The sequence below is a fragment of the Gadus chalcogrammus genome, chromosome 23 (genome assembly GCF_026213295.1).
Source record: "Gadus chalcogrammus isolate NIFS_2021 chromosome 23, NIFS_Gcha_1.0, whole genome shotgun sequence".
In the NCBI taxonomy this organism is placed as follows: Eukaryota; Metazoa; Chordata; class Actinopteri; order Gadiformes; family Gadidae; genus Gadus; species Gadus chalcogrammus.
Window position 1 is genome coordinate 4,985,463 of NC_079434.1, and position 12,300 is coordinate 4,997,762.

The 12,300-nt window shown below is 47.3% G+C and overlaps 2 protein-coding genes across 3 annotated transcripts in view; one reads left to right on the top strand and one right to left on the bottom strand.

Annotated features, from left to right (window-relative positions):
• Window positions 1–402: 402 nt before the first annotated feature.
• bdh1 (3-hydroxybutyrate dehydrogenase, type 1) lies at window positions 403–7,894 on the top strand. The gene is made up of 5 exons (XM_056583649.1): window positions 403–1,011; window positions 1,241–1,351; window positions 1,520–1,661; window positions 1,799–1,951; window positions 4,288–7,894. The coding sequence occupies exons 1-5, from the start codon at window positions 799–801 to the stop codon at window positions 4,752–4,754; spliced, it is 1,086 nt and encodes a 361-aa protein (XP_056439624.1). The 5' UTR covers window positions 403–798; the 3' UTR covers window positions 4,755–7,894.
• Window positions 7,895–9,016: 1,122 nt separating this feature from the next.
• nck1b (NCK adaptor protein 1b) overlaps window positions 9,017–12,300 on the bottom strand; it is a 29,631-nt gene continuing 26,347 nt past the window's right edge. Inside the window, exons 4-5 of one of the 2 annotated variants that reach the window (XM_056583647.1) lie at window positions 10,811–11,568; window positions 9,017–10,662 (exon numbers count right to left, since the gene is read on the bottom strand). In XM_056583647.1, coding sequence (XP_056439622.1) covers window positions 10,462–10,662; window positions 10,811–11,568 — 959 coding nt within the window. In that variant the 3' untranslated portion in view covers window positions 9,017–10,461. The remainder of the gene's footprint in view (window positions 10,663–10,810; window positions 11,569–12,300) is intronic. The other variant, XM_056583648.1, reaches the window with a different exon arrangement.

A 12,300-nucleotide genomic window follows, 5' to 3' on the forward strand; every position in this document is an offset into this window, starting at 1 on the left:
ACTCTGTGGGGGCAAACGTTTACAAACTTGCATCTTTAAAGAATGAAGGCCAACTTTTGCATGGCCCTGCTTTGGAAAATCTGCTAGGTGTCTTCCCTTAATCCACAAGATCAAGTGCCTTACACTGCAGCGCTTGCTCTCTGCTAACCTCGGCAGGCTGTCTTCCAGTGTTGCTCTCTCCCTTGTCAACAACCATAACCTTGTCACTGGTCTTTTTGCCAAACGTGTTCACTCACTGCTGTGTTGCTCCAAATGTTTGTCACCATGACTCTTGTCACCAACGGAATAAAAACACATTAAAAGGAATGATTGACTGAAGAGCTATTATTTGTGTTTAATAGCTTGCTTTCATTAGAAAATGCGTATTTGGTCAACAAACTATTTGAAACAATCCTGAACAAACCCTTGACTGAGTTAATTTGGGTTGGGATTTGACATGCGTTTATGACCTGTGTAAATAAAACTTCACTGTAGAGGGCGCTTGCTGGCCATGTCTGGATGTATAGGGTTGCATTGCCATCTAGTGGCCACAAGAATCAGCAATGCACAAATTGCACAGTGTATGCAATTTTAACAACTAAAGGAAGATTGGATCAATTATCTTGAGTACAACGATGTCATTCTCTCTTTGCACGATGGACACTCGAGTTATGACTCAAGAGTTATAGATCTATCATAATTCCCATGGCCAAAATTCCTCGTGATCGGAACAGGGGGCAGGTCCCTCCGAGTCCCATGACGTATACTAGCTCAACCAGCGAAAAAGAAGGCAAAAAGTAAACGCGTTATTTCCTTAAGATGGCCTCGACTTCTTGGGTTCGTGTTGTGCTCCTGGTGTCATTCTCGGTCCTTCTGACATTGGCTCTGGGCTTCGGGCTGCCTGCGGTCCTCAACTTAGCTGCCGGATGCTTCGGCTTTGCAGAGAAGAGTGTCACGGAATGCATCGTGTTTGTTTATTTGGTTTTCGTGGCATACGTTGCAATGCCTAGAGTTCCTAGAGGAGTGGTGGAGGTATGGTTGTTAAATTATGCATGGCTTGTTATGTTGTTACGCAAAGTGAGGTGATGGGTCGTGGATGCTTGACTTTGCAGAGCTTCAATTAGGATATGTTGTAGTTTTGAGTGCTGACACTACCATTGCATTGTACGCCTCGTCGTTGTTAAAGGAAGTCATTGTTTACAAGTTGTATTTTTAATTAAATGGTGTACACATACCCTGGTGACCACTGTCGTTTTCCCAGGTAAAAAACAAAGCAGTGTTCATCACTGGCTGCGACAGTGGTTATGGCAAAGCACTCGCTAAACACTTGCACAAACTTGGATTCACGGTGTTCGCAGGCTGTCTTTTAAAGGTAAATGTTGCGTTTTTTATTCAAATGTATATGCTCTGAAGTAGCTTATACACTTTAGTTTGAACTTCTACTTCCAACATCGAATCTGTTTTCAATTACGCATTTATGTAGCTGTAACACTGACGTATTCGTGGTTGTTTTTAAAGTATGAGCTATGCCCATCTTCAGGATGACGATGGTGAGGGGGCGAAGGAGCTGGAGGAGCTCAAGTGTGATCGCATGAACGTGTTGCAACTCGACGTCCGCAGTGAGGAGCAGGTCACCAAGGCTGTGGAATATGTCCAAGAAAGTCTTGCTGACAAAGCAACAGGTATTTACATCAGTGATAACTGCAATGCATATGCAGTATATTACAGTGAACTTGGCTGTTAAGCCAGAACTAACGATCTGGCATAAAATGACAAAATCCTGTGTGTAGCCTACACCTTTGTGTTCTCTGTGCTGCAGGCCTGTGGGCGTTGGTGAACAATGCTGGCGTTTCAACATTTGGGGAAGTAGAGTTCACGTCTATGGATACCTACAAGCAGGTGTCAGAGGTCAACCTCTGGGGAACCATCAGGGTCACCAAGGCTTTCCTGCCATTAGTCCGCAGGGCCAAAGGTCTGTGTGTGTTTGTGTGTATTTGTGTTTTAAAGAGGTTTGGGTGACCCAGCCAAGTGCCCAGCCAAGCACTATCAAATCACACATTTATCGTGATTGATTGATGTGCACAATAATGTGGACTATTGTGATTGATTAATGTGTAACTTGATTTGATGACAAAAGTTGTGTTGTTTCCCAAAGGCGTTGTTTTGAGAAGTGGACTTGTTTAGTTGTAGGGCTGTCCCCCTACGTGGTTATACATAGGAGTACTCGTTAAATCAACCAATTTAACCTCAGAGTAAGTAGTTTGAGGAATTCCCTCTTTAGACAGCTTAACTGTGGACCTGCATGGCTGCCAGCTTTAGGGCCCTCAGGATTAACACAAAGCCTGTGTGCTGGCGTCCGGGCCCTGGTAAACCTTTTAAGGACCGTTATTTCAGACGTGTAAGCTACATCAATAACTTGTGTGTGTGTGTGTGTGTGTGTGTGTGTGTGTGTGTGTGTGTGTGTGTGTGTGTGTGTGTGTGTGTGTGTGTGTGTGTGTGTGTGTGTGTGTGTGTGTGTGTGTGTGTGTGTGTGTGTGATACCTGACTAGTACTGATTTATTGTTCATGTGCTTCATCATCCAGGAGTTTGACACAGACGGCAGCCTGTGCCCATTTATTAACAGCCAAACTTTCGGTTACAAAAATGTATTTGTTGAGCATCGCCATGTGTCTTTGCAAGGTCTAAGCCTTGAAGGGCCCTTATTTTACCACTTGTCTGTAGGGTCCAACATAGAGTTGACTTAGGACTTGTTCGATCCATCATACATGTCATGTCAAGTGGATTGATTTGGAAGTGGCTTGTAAAAAAAAGGATGAACCGAATACTAGGGATGCACCGAAAATTCGGCCACCGAAAATGTCCCAAAACACAATTTTCGGTTTCGGAAAAGTCCGGAAAAAATACCGAACATTTCTATTTTTGATGATATGAGAAAAAAAAATCTTTTGCTTCATCAAAAGAGAGATAAAAAAAGAGCCGCACGTGAATTTGTAAACAACTAAATGACAATACAAAAAAATAAAAAAGAGCTGAGCGCACCTGTTAAAATTAATTAATGAAATTAATGAAAAGCAGCAAAAGCCACATTCGGTATTCGGTTTCGGTTTCGGCCAAGAATTCTCATTTCGGTGCGTCCCTACCGTAGCATGGTGGTAAAACAAGGGTCCGTTAACCAGCTCATACTGTCTCCTCGGTGGCTCCAACCCAGAAACTGGGTTGGAGCCCCAGAGAAAGGACCAAGTTTCTTTAGGTCAGGTTGGAGCCCCAGAGAAAGGACCAAGTTTCTTTAGGTCAGGTTGGAGCCCCAGAGAAAGGACCAAGTTTCTTTAGGTCAGGTTGGAGCCCCAGAGAAAGGACCAAGTTTCTTTAGGTCAGGTTGGAGCCCCAGAGAAAGGACCAAGTTTCTTTAGGTCAGGTTGGAGCCCCAGAGAAAGGACCAAGTTTCTTTAGGTCAGGTTGGAGTCCCAGAGAAAGGACCAAGTTTCTTTAGGTCAGGTTGGAGTCCCAGAGGAAGGACCAAGTTTCTTTAGGTCAGGTTGGAGCCCCAGAGAAAGGACCAAGTTTCTTTAGGTCAGGTTGGAGCCCCAGAGAAAGGACCAAGTTTCTTTAGGTCAGGTTGGAGCCCCAGAGAAAGGACCAAGTTTCTTTAGGTCAGGTTGGAGCCCCAGAGAAAGGACCAAGTTTCTTTAGGTCAGGTTGGAGCCCCAGATAAAGGACCAAGTTTCTTTAGGTCAGGTTGGAATCCCAGAGAATGGACCAAGTTCCTTTTAGTTCGGGTTGGAGATCAGACGTGGGTACCAGAGACATGAACTTTGAAGGGTTCGAGACCCGAGTTCTGGGTGAGAGTCCTAGAATCTGGGTTGGGGTCCCAGAGAAAAGACCACGTTCCTTTAGGTCGGGTTTGTGTCCCAGAGAAAGGACCAAATTCCTTTAGGTCGGGTTGGTGTCCTGACGTGGGTCATTTTGAAGGGTTTGAGACCCGAGTTCTGTCTGGGTGAGAGTCCTAGAATCCGGGTTGGACTCCCAGAAAAAAGGACCACGTTCCTTTAGGTCGGGTTTGACTCCCGACGTGGGTACCAGAGACCGTTGATCTGATCTTAAATAAATTGCACTTTCTAAAATGCTTTTCTAAAATCTATTTTACTATTTTCTTTCTATATGTTTTCTTTTACTTATCTATTATTTTATTTTTTATCGTATGACAATGTTTATATGTGAAGCACTTTGAGTCTGCCTTGTGTATGAAGAGTGCTACATGAAGGAAGTGGCCTTGCCTTGATGAGAACTAACGGACTCTCCGCCCGCAGGCCGTGTGGTGAACCTCGCCGGGGTGTACGGCCGCATGGGCTGCGTCCTGCGCTCGCAGCTCTGCGTCTCCAAGTACGGCGTGGAGGCCTTCTCGGACTGCCTGCGCTACGAGATGAGGCTCTGGGGGGTGAAGGTGTCCATCGTGGAGGCCGGGAGCCTCGCGGGCGCCAAGGGCAACCTGGCGCGCGACACGGTGTCCGCTACGGCCAACAAGCTGTGGCATGAGGCGGCCGCCCCTGTCAAGGAGGACTACGGGAAGGCGCACTTTGACCAGCAGATGGCGCTGGTGCGCTCGGGCTGCGCCGCCGGAGACCGCGACGTGAGGCCCGTGCTGGACGACATCACGGACGCCATCGTGTCCAAGAGGCCGTACACGCGCTACAACCCCATGGAGCCGCACTGGTGGATCCGCATGCAGCTCATGACGCACCTGCCCGCCGCCCTCTCAGACCGACTGTACTTCTAAGATGGCCACCGGGGAGATCGCAGAGTCGCCACAACCCCCGTTGGTAGTAAGCGGCGGGAACGGACTCTAGGGCAACTGGTCCGTAGACTCCACCGACTCCCCAGGCCTCCTCCAGACCTGAATCCACGTCACTCACAGCCTTAAATGCTCAAACGTTCAACCATTGCACTTTGATTGTCTGTTTGTATATCCCGTTCTATTCAGGTTAATACGTTCCACAGGGTTGTTGCCTTATGGTTTGGTAACAGCACGGCTCTGAGAGTCCGGATGAGGAGAGCTTCAGGTTGGATGGTGATGCTGAATGCCAATGGTATGCTGCTGCATGGGGAGGGGGAATTGAAATGCCTTTTTTCTTCGTTTTTAGCTTCTGGCCGAGACCAGGGCATTTCAAGCGGAGTCTCCTGTCGTTCAGTTGAGGCCGCTCCAGGAACCGGCCGGGGCCGGCCGCTGTAGGACTGTGGGCAGACCCTGCCAGGGACCCTGGTTATGTAATGGAAACAGAAGCAGCCTTTGTCTAACGCGTTTCATAGGATCCCGTTAGTTACTTTAACAATTTCGTTTTTTTCCCCCGCTGCAAGTGGAGTTTCATCATTCTATGGAAGCCATAGTTATGACCGGAAAAACGTATCAGCATCATTAAATATGTCTGTTCAGATGCAGCGAAAAATATGGTTGTATTATTTTTGTGCATTAAATACAATCTTGTTAGCCTTGGATGTAGGACCACTTGAAGCCACCAGGGGGTGTCAAAGTATTGGGTTTAACATTGTGGCCTTTGTGTTGGCTATCTGTTGGCTCCTCATCATTCACAGCCCTGCTGAGGATCACCATGTTAACAGATAGATAGGCACTTTATCTTGTAAGCACTAGAGTACAATTGTGATATTCTACTAGATATTGCCTGTAGGTGCTGCAATGATTTCATTAAGAATGAATGTCAAAATATGATGTCATGTCAGTTAAGTATAATTTCGCAAATGTTTCATGTGCAGAAAACAGCAATGCCAGAACCAGATGTTTAACATTAACGTCATGGTATCAAGTAGGCTATGTTATTGATATGAACCGACTTTTACGTGCAACCCGACTATTCAAAATAGCCTATGCATTTAAATAGCATTAAGTCTTTCCACAATTAGGTTTCATACAACTATTTTCAAATTAATACCTAATTTATTTTAATACCCATGTGTCTACTTAAACTAGACACAGAAGATTAAGCATAATCACACGGATTCAATCGCCATCTTTGTCATTTTCAGATAAGTGTACTCAATTGAAATCCTTCCAAAACAATCAGCTCAGTCTTTAATGTCCTATCAAAGAAGTGATTTGTATCAATGAATAAAACATTTGAATACGCCCAAGTATCCAAAACTGTAAAAATAAAATAAGAAAAACACAGAGGACATGATCATTTTATGTAGTTTATTACTTCCTTTGAACAGTCTAATAAACTCTGCTAATTTATTACATGTGAAGATGATTTCCACCTCTATTAAACAGTATTAAGAGCTTTACATTATACTTCACAGCACACTCGTATCCCCCCGGGCCGCTCCTGTCCTCTCCGCTCACAGAACTAAACCTTTGTGTGACAAAGAACACCATAGACGACATAAAAAGCAGCACGGACAAAAAGCACCGAGTTGACAGATTGTTGCTGTCTTGTGTTTATTTTATTTTTATCACCAAGCTCACCTAGTTCAGACAAACGGGCAGGATGCCGTTTCCCAAATGCACTTAATACTTGACAGAGAACTGGAGGTGACCTAAACAGTGTTAAGAGACTGAACGTGTTAAGGGCTGTAACAGATCAGAGGCCCTGCTACCATGGTGAAAGGTATCATGGGAATGAGTATTGATGCGAGGTCCTCGTCAAACCAAGCGTGTTCAGGAAGATGGCGAGTAACGAAATCACTGAAGTCATATCTGAAGTGACTCGACTGCAGAATAATGCCTTCACTGGGGATGTTTTGACTCAATACAACGCCTGCGTCTTAGAAACATAGAACGTTTGACATGTGATTGCATTTGGAGATAAATAAATTGTCCTTGCCTTTATGATTCGGGAGGGCAAGTGGGGTTTGAGGCAGACATCACGCTAAAGGGTTGACATCTAAATGGAAACAGGGAATCTTTCTCACACACACACACACACACACACACACACACCCCTGTTTACATCACAGGGCCGTGTGTAATGAAATGAACTACAGTAAGGTCACTTGATGATACCATATAACATGGGCATTTTATGCATCACGTACGAATAGAACGCCACTTCTGCAATGCTCCCACTCCCCGTTGGAAATCCCTCCCCCTCACACTGATAAGGGGACGCGATCTGACCGTACCGAGGACGTGTTGCGAGCATCGCCTTCACCCAGCGCTCGCTAATCTGAATCAGTTGACGTGCATGCAAAACCGCTGACCACATACACACTACAGCGAAGAGAGAAGAGGGAGTAGATAGAGAACAGCTTTGGCGATAGTGTTTCATTGTTCTTGCCAATAGAGGAAAGTGAATTGAATTGAGAGCGAAGGGGAGGGGGGGGTACTAGAAGCACGCTGACAAAAAGGAACACCAAACCTTTGGTTGACAGTTAGCTATGAAGGCACTTTAATTCGTTTTTCACATTAACTCCTAGTGAATCCTTTCGACCAGGACATTATGTGTCTTGCCTAGTACTTACACTGATATTACAAGCAGAGGTTAAAAGGGGAAAGTTCAGGCGAGGCGAGGCCGATTGCAGCCCCTTAACCTGAGCGGTCGCTGTAAACTTCTTTCGACAATCACCCTGGTGGAATACCATTTCATTAACCGCATGGTCCGGTCGTTTGGAAGACCAACCAACTGCCGGGACCAAGGCTGGACCACACCTAGGCCAGGATCTGGATCCATCAAACATGTTATTTTCTCCTTAATTAAGGGTTCCCATATTGAAAGCAGTTGGAATATTAAGGATGGTGCCAAAGACATCCATTATTCTTACGACACCTATGTAGCATCCAGCTTTGCAAAATCAGATAGGAGACTGCATCTGTAATCTTCATGCGGTATCTTTATTCTTCATGCAGTATCTGTAATCTTCATGCAAATGTCTGGTTTACACATTTGCGACTAGATTAGCCTACTGATACCGATTAGTGGGAAAAGCCTTCCATCGGAAAGAGACTTGATATCACTAAAGTTTGTAGCCAGTTTCCAACGTCCCATATTTCTCAGATTTCTGGAAGAGGTAATATAGTACCACAGGAAAAACAAATCCAATTTGATCTTTCCCCAGAGCAACCAAAGCTATCGTGCACAAATGTTGATTATTTTACCAGCAGATGCAGTGAAATCCCAGTCATGAAATCGTTTGAGTTTGCTTGAGCAAAATGTTCAGTTTTGTTTACTTTTGTCTTTGAACCTCCAACCACCCCAAAAATAAATACTAAAATCCTGGAGAAAGAAAAGTCACAACTTAATTTCCATCTCAGATACATGATGCACAAGCAGAGGCAGTACTCCACCCTGTTCACTGAGGTCAGCGCTCTGGTAACTGTACCCTGTGGAATAAGAAGAGCCTCCAAAAACCTGCGCTTTTGTTTTGAAGGATCATTTTTCCATTCCTCATTCTGGAAAACCCTCTTCTGGTGCCGAGCTCTTATCCAAGCGAGCGATACAGCTGGCCAACGCATCATGGCGTCCCCAGTGGTGGCTCTCCCGGGCCTTCTGGACGTGCTCTCTAAATCCACCTCACTGTAGGTCCCTGGTGCCCCCCCCCACCCCACCTGCCTCTCCGTGGTCCATTCTCACACATATAGAAGTCCTACCTAAGAGACTATACCCTATTTCTAACCCGCTTAACGGCATTCTAACCTCACAAGAGCCCAAACAACTAAAACAGACGTGATTCCAACTTCTGGGCCTCGCTTGGCGTACAGCACTGTACTACAATGCAATATTGTTATTCCCCTGGTTCTTCCAAATCTGAACCACAACAATCAACAGGGCCCATCCATCCACGACACAGCAAAAAATAATAGAACAGAATAGTGAGAATGCTTCTTTTGATACAGAGAGGCACAGTTATACAATCAGCTTTTCTTTCTGCTGCTCAACTCATAAAACGGCTTCACCATAGAAACACACAGGAGATTATGGTATGGTCAGACACGCTTGTGTGCATAGCTTGATGTACACTCACACAAACGTGACCTCAGGATGACCCGTCATCTTACTCATCTTCCCCTCCCTTCCCCGCTTCCTCCTCCTCCTCCTCCTCCTGCCCCCCTTAAGGCTCTGATTGGTCAGCAGTGACATCACTGTGGACACAGAGGCCTCCCCTTACACCTTTACTGGGTGGTTGGGTGTGGGTTGGTTGACACAGATGAAGGCTGGGACAAAGTCTGTTGTCTATCATGCCAGGAAGCAGAAGAACCAAGAAGAGCGACAAGATCTTGAAAACTCAACAAGGAGGAACCATAAAATAATTATAATAATCTAATCCTTTATTCCATAAATCGCCCCCACTCCAGCCCACTCCGGGGCTGTCAATCACTCTGTCGGTCATTTCCACAGCGCGTTGCCACGGCGCGATCTACGCTGGCTTGCTTCGGGACATTTAACGCTTTCAGATCCGTTTTCTTTTCAAATGAAAAGGGGACTTCGTTTGGTGGAGGGGGGGAGGGGAGAGGGGGGTGAGCAGTGTGTACTGTGCAGTGACAGCGTAGAAAAACATTCAAAAAGATAAGGAGCCAGCAATACGTGAGAGGCGCTCAGGCCGTGGCGATACATAACAAATGGTTCGACGTGTGGCGGGAGACACAGGGGGGGACTTGGTGGACGGCGAGGCTTCATGTGCATGGACCGGTGTCTTCCATTCGCGACACATCAGTGTGTCATCGTTTGATCCAAAAAAGGTCAATCATTAGGGGGTCGCGTTTCTGATTGGACTGTATCAATAAATATACTTTGGTCACTTAATTATTTTATTCATAATTAGCAGTTAGCAAAAAGTTGCGGAGGGATGGCGTCCACAACGTAGCATGTCATGAAGAAGAATCACTGTAGACGGACACAAAAAAACGCAAAAGAACAGATGAAAAATGACGTGAAACGTTTTTAAACTAAAAACATGTAGACTCCGGGCCTCCAGCATCTGAAGGGGAAAAGGTCTCAAGTCTTATCATTGTTGGGAGAATGGGACAGTTGAGAGTTAAAATCACATTTTTTTTAAAAGAAACAGTTAAAAAGAATATATATTATAAAAAAAAATAAAAAAAATAAACTAAGATCTTGTCGACGACAAAAGGTGGAGATTTTCGTTGGCGACCGGCGAGAGCCCCTAGAAATACATCCTGGATCTTTAAGAACGGTCCAAAGACCACCAGCGGCCTTAAAATCCAAACCTTGGTTTAGGGAGTCCATTTTCTGTCCATAATCTCCCTCCCCCCTCCCTCCCCGCCCCTCCCCCATCTCCCAGTCTCTCCGTGCGTCTCCCCCGTGCTCTGCGCCCGTCTCTTGGAATGCTCAGAATTCCCAGCATTAAAAGTCCAGAGGACGCGGAAAGTCGTTGGGGTTTTACAAGTTCGAATGCATGTCCTCTTTTCTGTGTGGAAAGGTGTCTGCATGCATTAGTGAAATGTAACAATGTAGTACGGTGTGTGTGTGTGTTTGTATGTATGCCTGGGTGTGCGTGTGTGTGTGTGTGCGAGATCAGGAGGCGGCGAGGGCCTTGACCAGATACAGTTTGTCCCCCTGCTCGCTGGTGAAGATGGGGGCCTTTTTGTAGTGTTCCACAAGCTCCTCCATGGAGCTGAACTTGCGCTGGCCGATGCAGTACAGGCTCTCCTTCAGCTGCACCTTGAAGTGCTTGTTCTTGCTCTGCGCCTTCAGCGAGATGGAGAAGTCGTTCGGCTGAGGACGGGGAGAAAGAAAGCCATTATGAGAGAGAGTGAGAGTGTTTATCATCTAGAGAGGTTAACACACACACACACACACACAGTGATTCATCTTTCCAATACATTTCCCACCATGCATCAAGACCCTCTCCAATCACACTCACCGACGACTCGCTGTCTCTGATGAGGAAGTCCCCCTCGCTGCCTCGCTGGTTGAGGGCCACCTCGGCCTGGTGTCGCGTCACGCGGCCGTAGTACCACTCCTTCCCCGCGAAGCGCCCGCTGCCCGACGGCGAGATGTAGTCGCAGTCGGGCGTGGGCGGCCCCGCCGGCCCCGCTGACGACGACGCGTTGTGGGCGGCGGCGTCCAGCACGGTCACGTAGTTCTTGGGCACCAGGCCGAGCTGCCCGTCCGCCTTGCGGCACTTCCACCACTCGGGGTCGTTCTCCGGCTTCTCCACCACCTCCATCACCTCGCCCTTGTCGAAGTTGAGCTCCTCGTCGTTGACCGAGCTGAAGGGGTAGAGCGCCTGCACGGCGTGCAGCACGCGGCTGCCGTTGGCGCCGCTGTTCACCACCGCCGCCGCCAGCTTCTCCGTCAGCGAGCCGGCCGGGTCGGCGGCGCCGCCCGCGCCCGCCGCCGTGCCGTCCATGTCCTCCGTCACGTAGTTGGAGGGGAACCAGCCCGAGTTCCCGCTGTAGCTCCCGCGCCACCAGCCGTCGCTGCACTTCTCCATCACCACCACGCGCGTGCCCTTCACCAGGGACAGCTCGTCCTCGCGCTCTGCCGCGTAGCTGAACTTCACCAGCGCCGGCAGGTTCAGGTCGTACAGACGCTCGCCGTTGTCCGCGTACATGTCCGCCTCGGCGTTGGACGCCGTGTCGCGCATGCCGCCCTTCCTGCTCTTCACCTTGCCGATTCCTGCGCGGGGCGGAGACATGTACATGCAAGGTGTTTAGCGACAATATATGGCTGTGGGTACAATAAGGATGTTCATAGAACCAAGTGCAAAGCAGTAACTATCACTAGGTTCATCCATTCCCCCGTATACAACAAAGATAGCTAGGATAAGATGCTACAAAACCAAGTACTATAACCAGGCACAACATAAAATAAGTGCGTACATGAAGTGCCAGGACGTACAACACACAATAAGTAGGAGGGGTGGGACGGATGGCTAGGCAGGAGACGGGCTGGGGGTGGTCAGGTGACACATGGACACACGGCCACATGTGCATTTTCTAAACACGGATTTAGTGGATTCCAACAACGCTCGCCCCTACTCTTAAACGTTCCATGTTAAGCAGAAAACACTGATCATCATTTGTTTAAGATGCTCCAAGATCATCGGTCAAAAATCCATTGGGATGTCTGGATGGAAACGGGTTGAAAGGTAAGGGCCGTACGGACAACTCACCACGGTGTGAAAGAGATCTTCAGTTTGGGTTGAATCTAAATACGTCCAATACGTTTGTTTACCACACCGAGCTCCTTAGCGCTCAGATCTGTGACACCTATTCCCTGTTAAACAAGTTTTGACAGCCAAACAATTGCCACACACAAACGAGGTACACCCCAAAAATAAATGCCAGATTCACAGAAGGGAGTGAGAAGGAGGATAAAGGTGAACTCTAGAGGAGAGGTGTGGTGTGG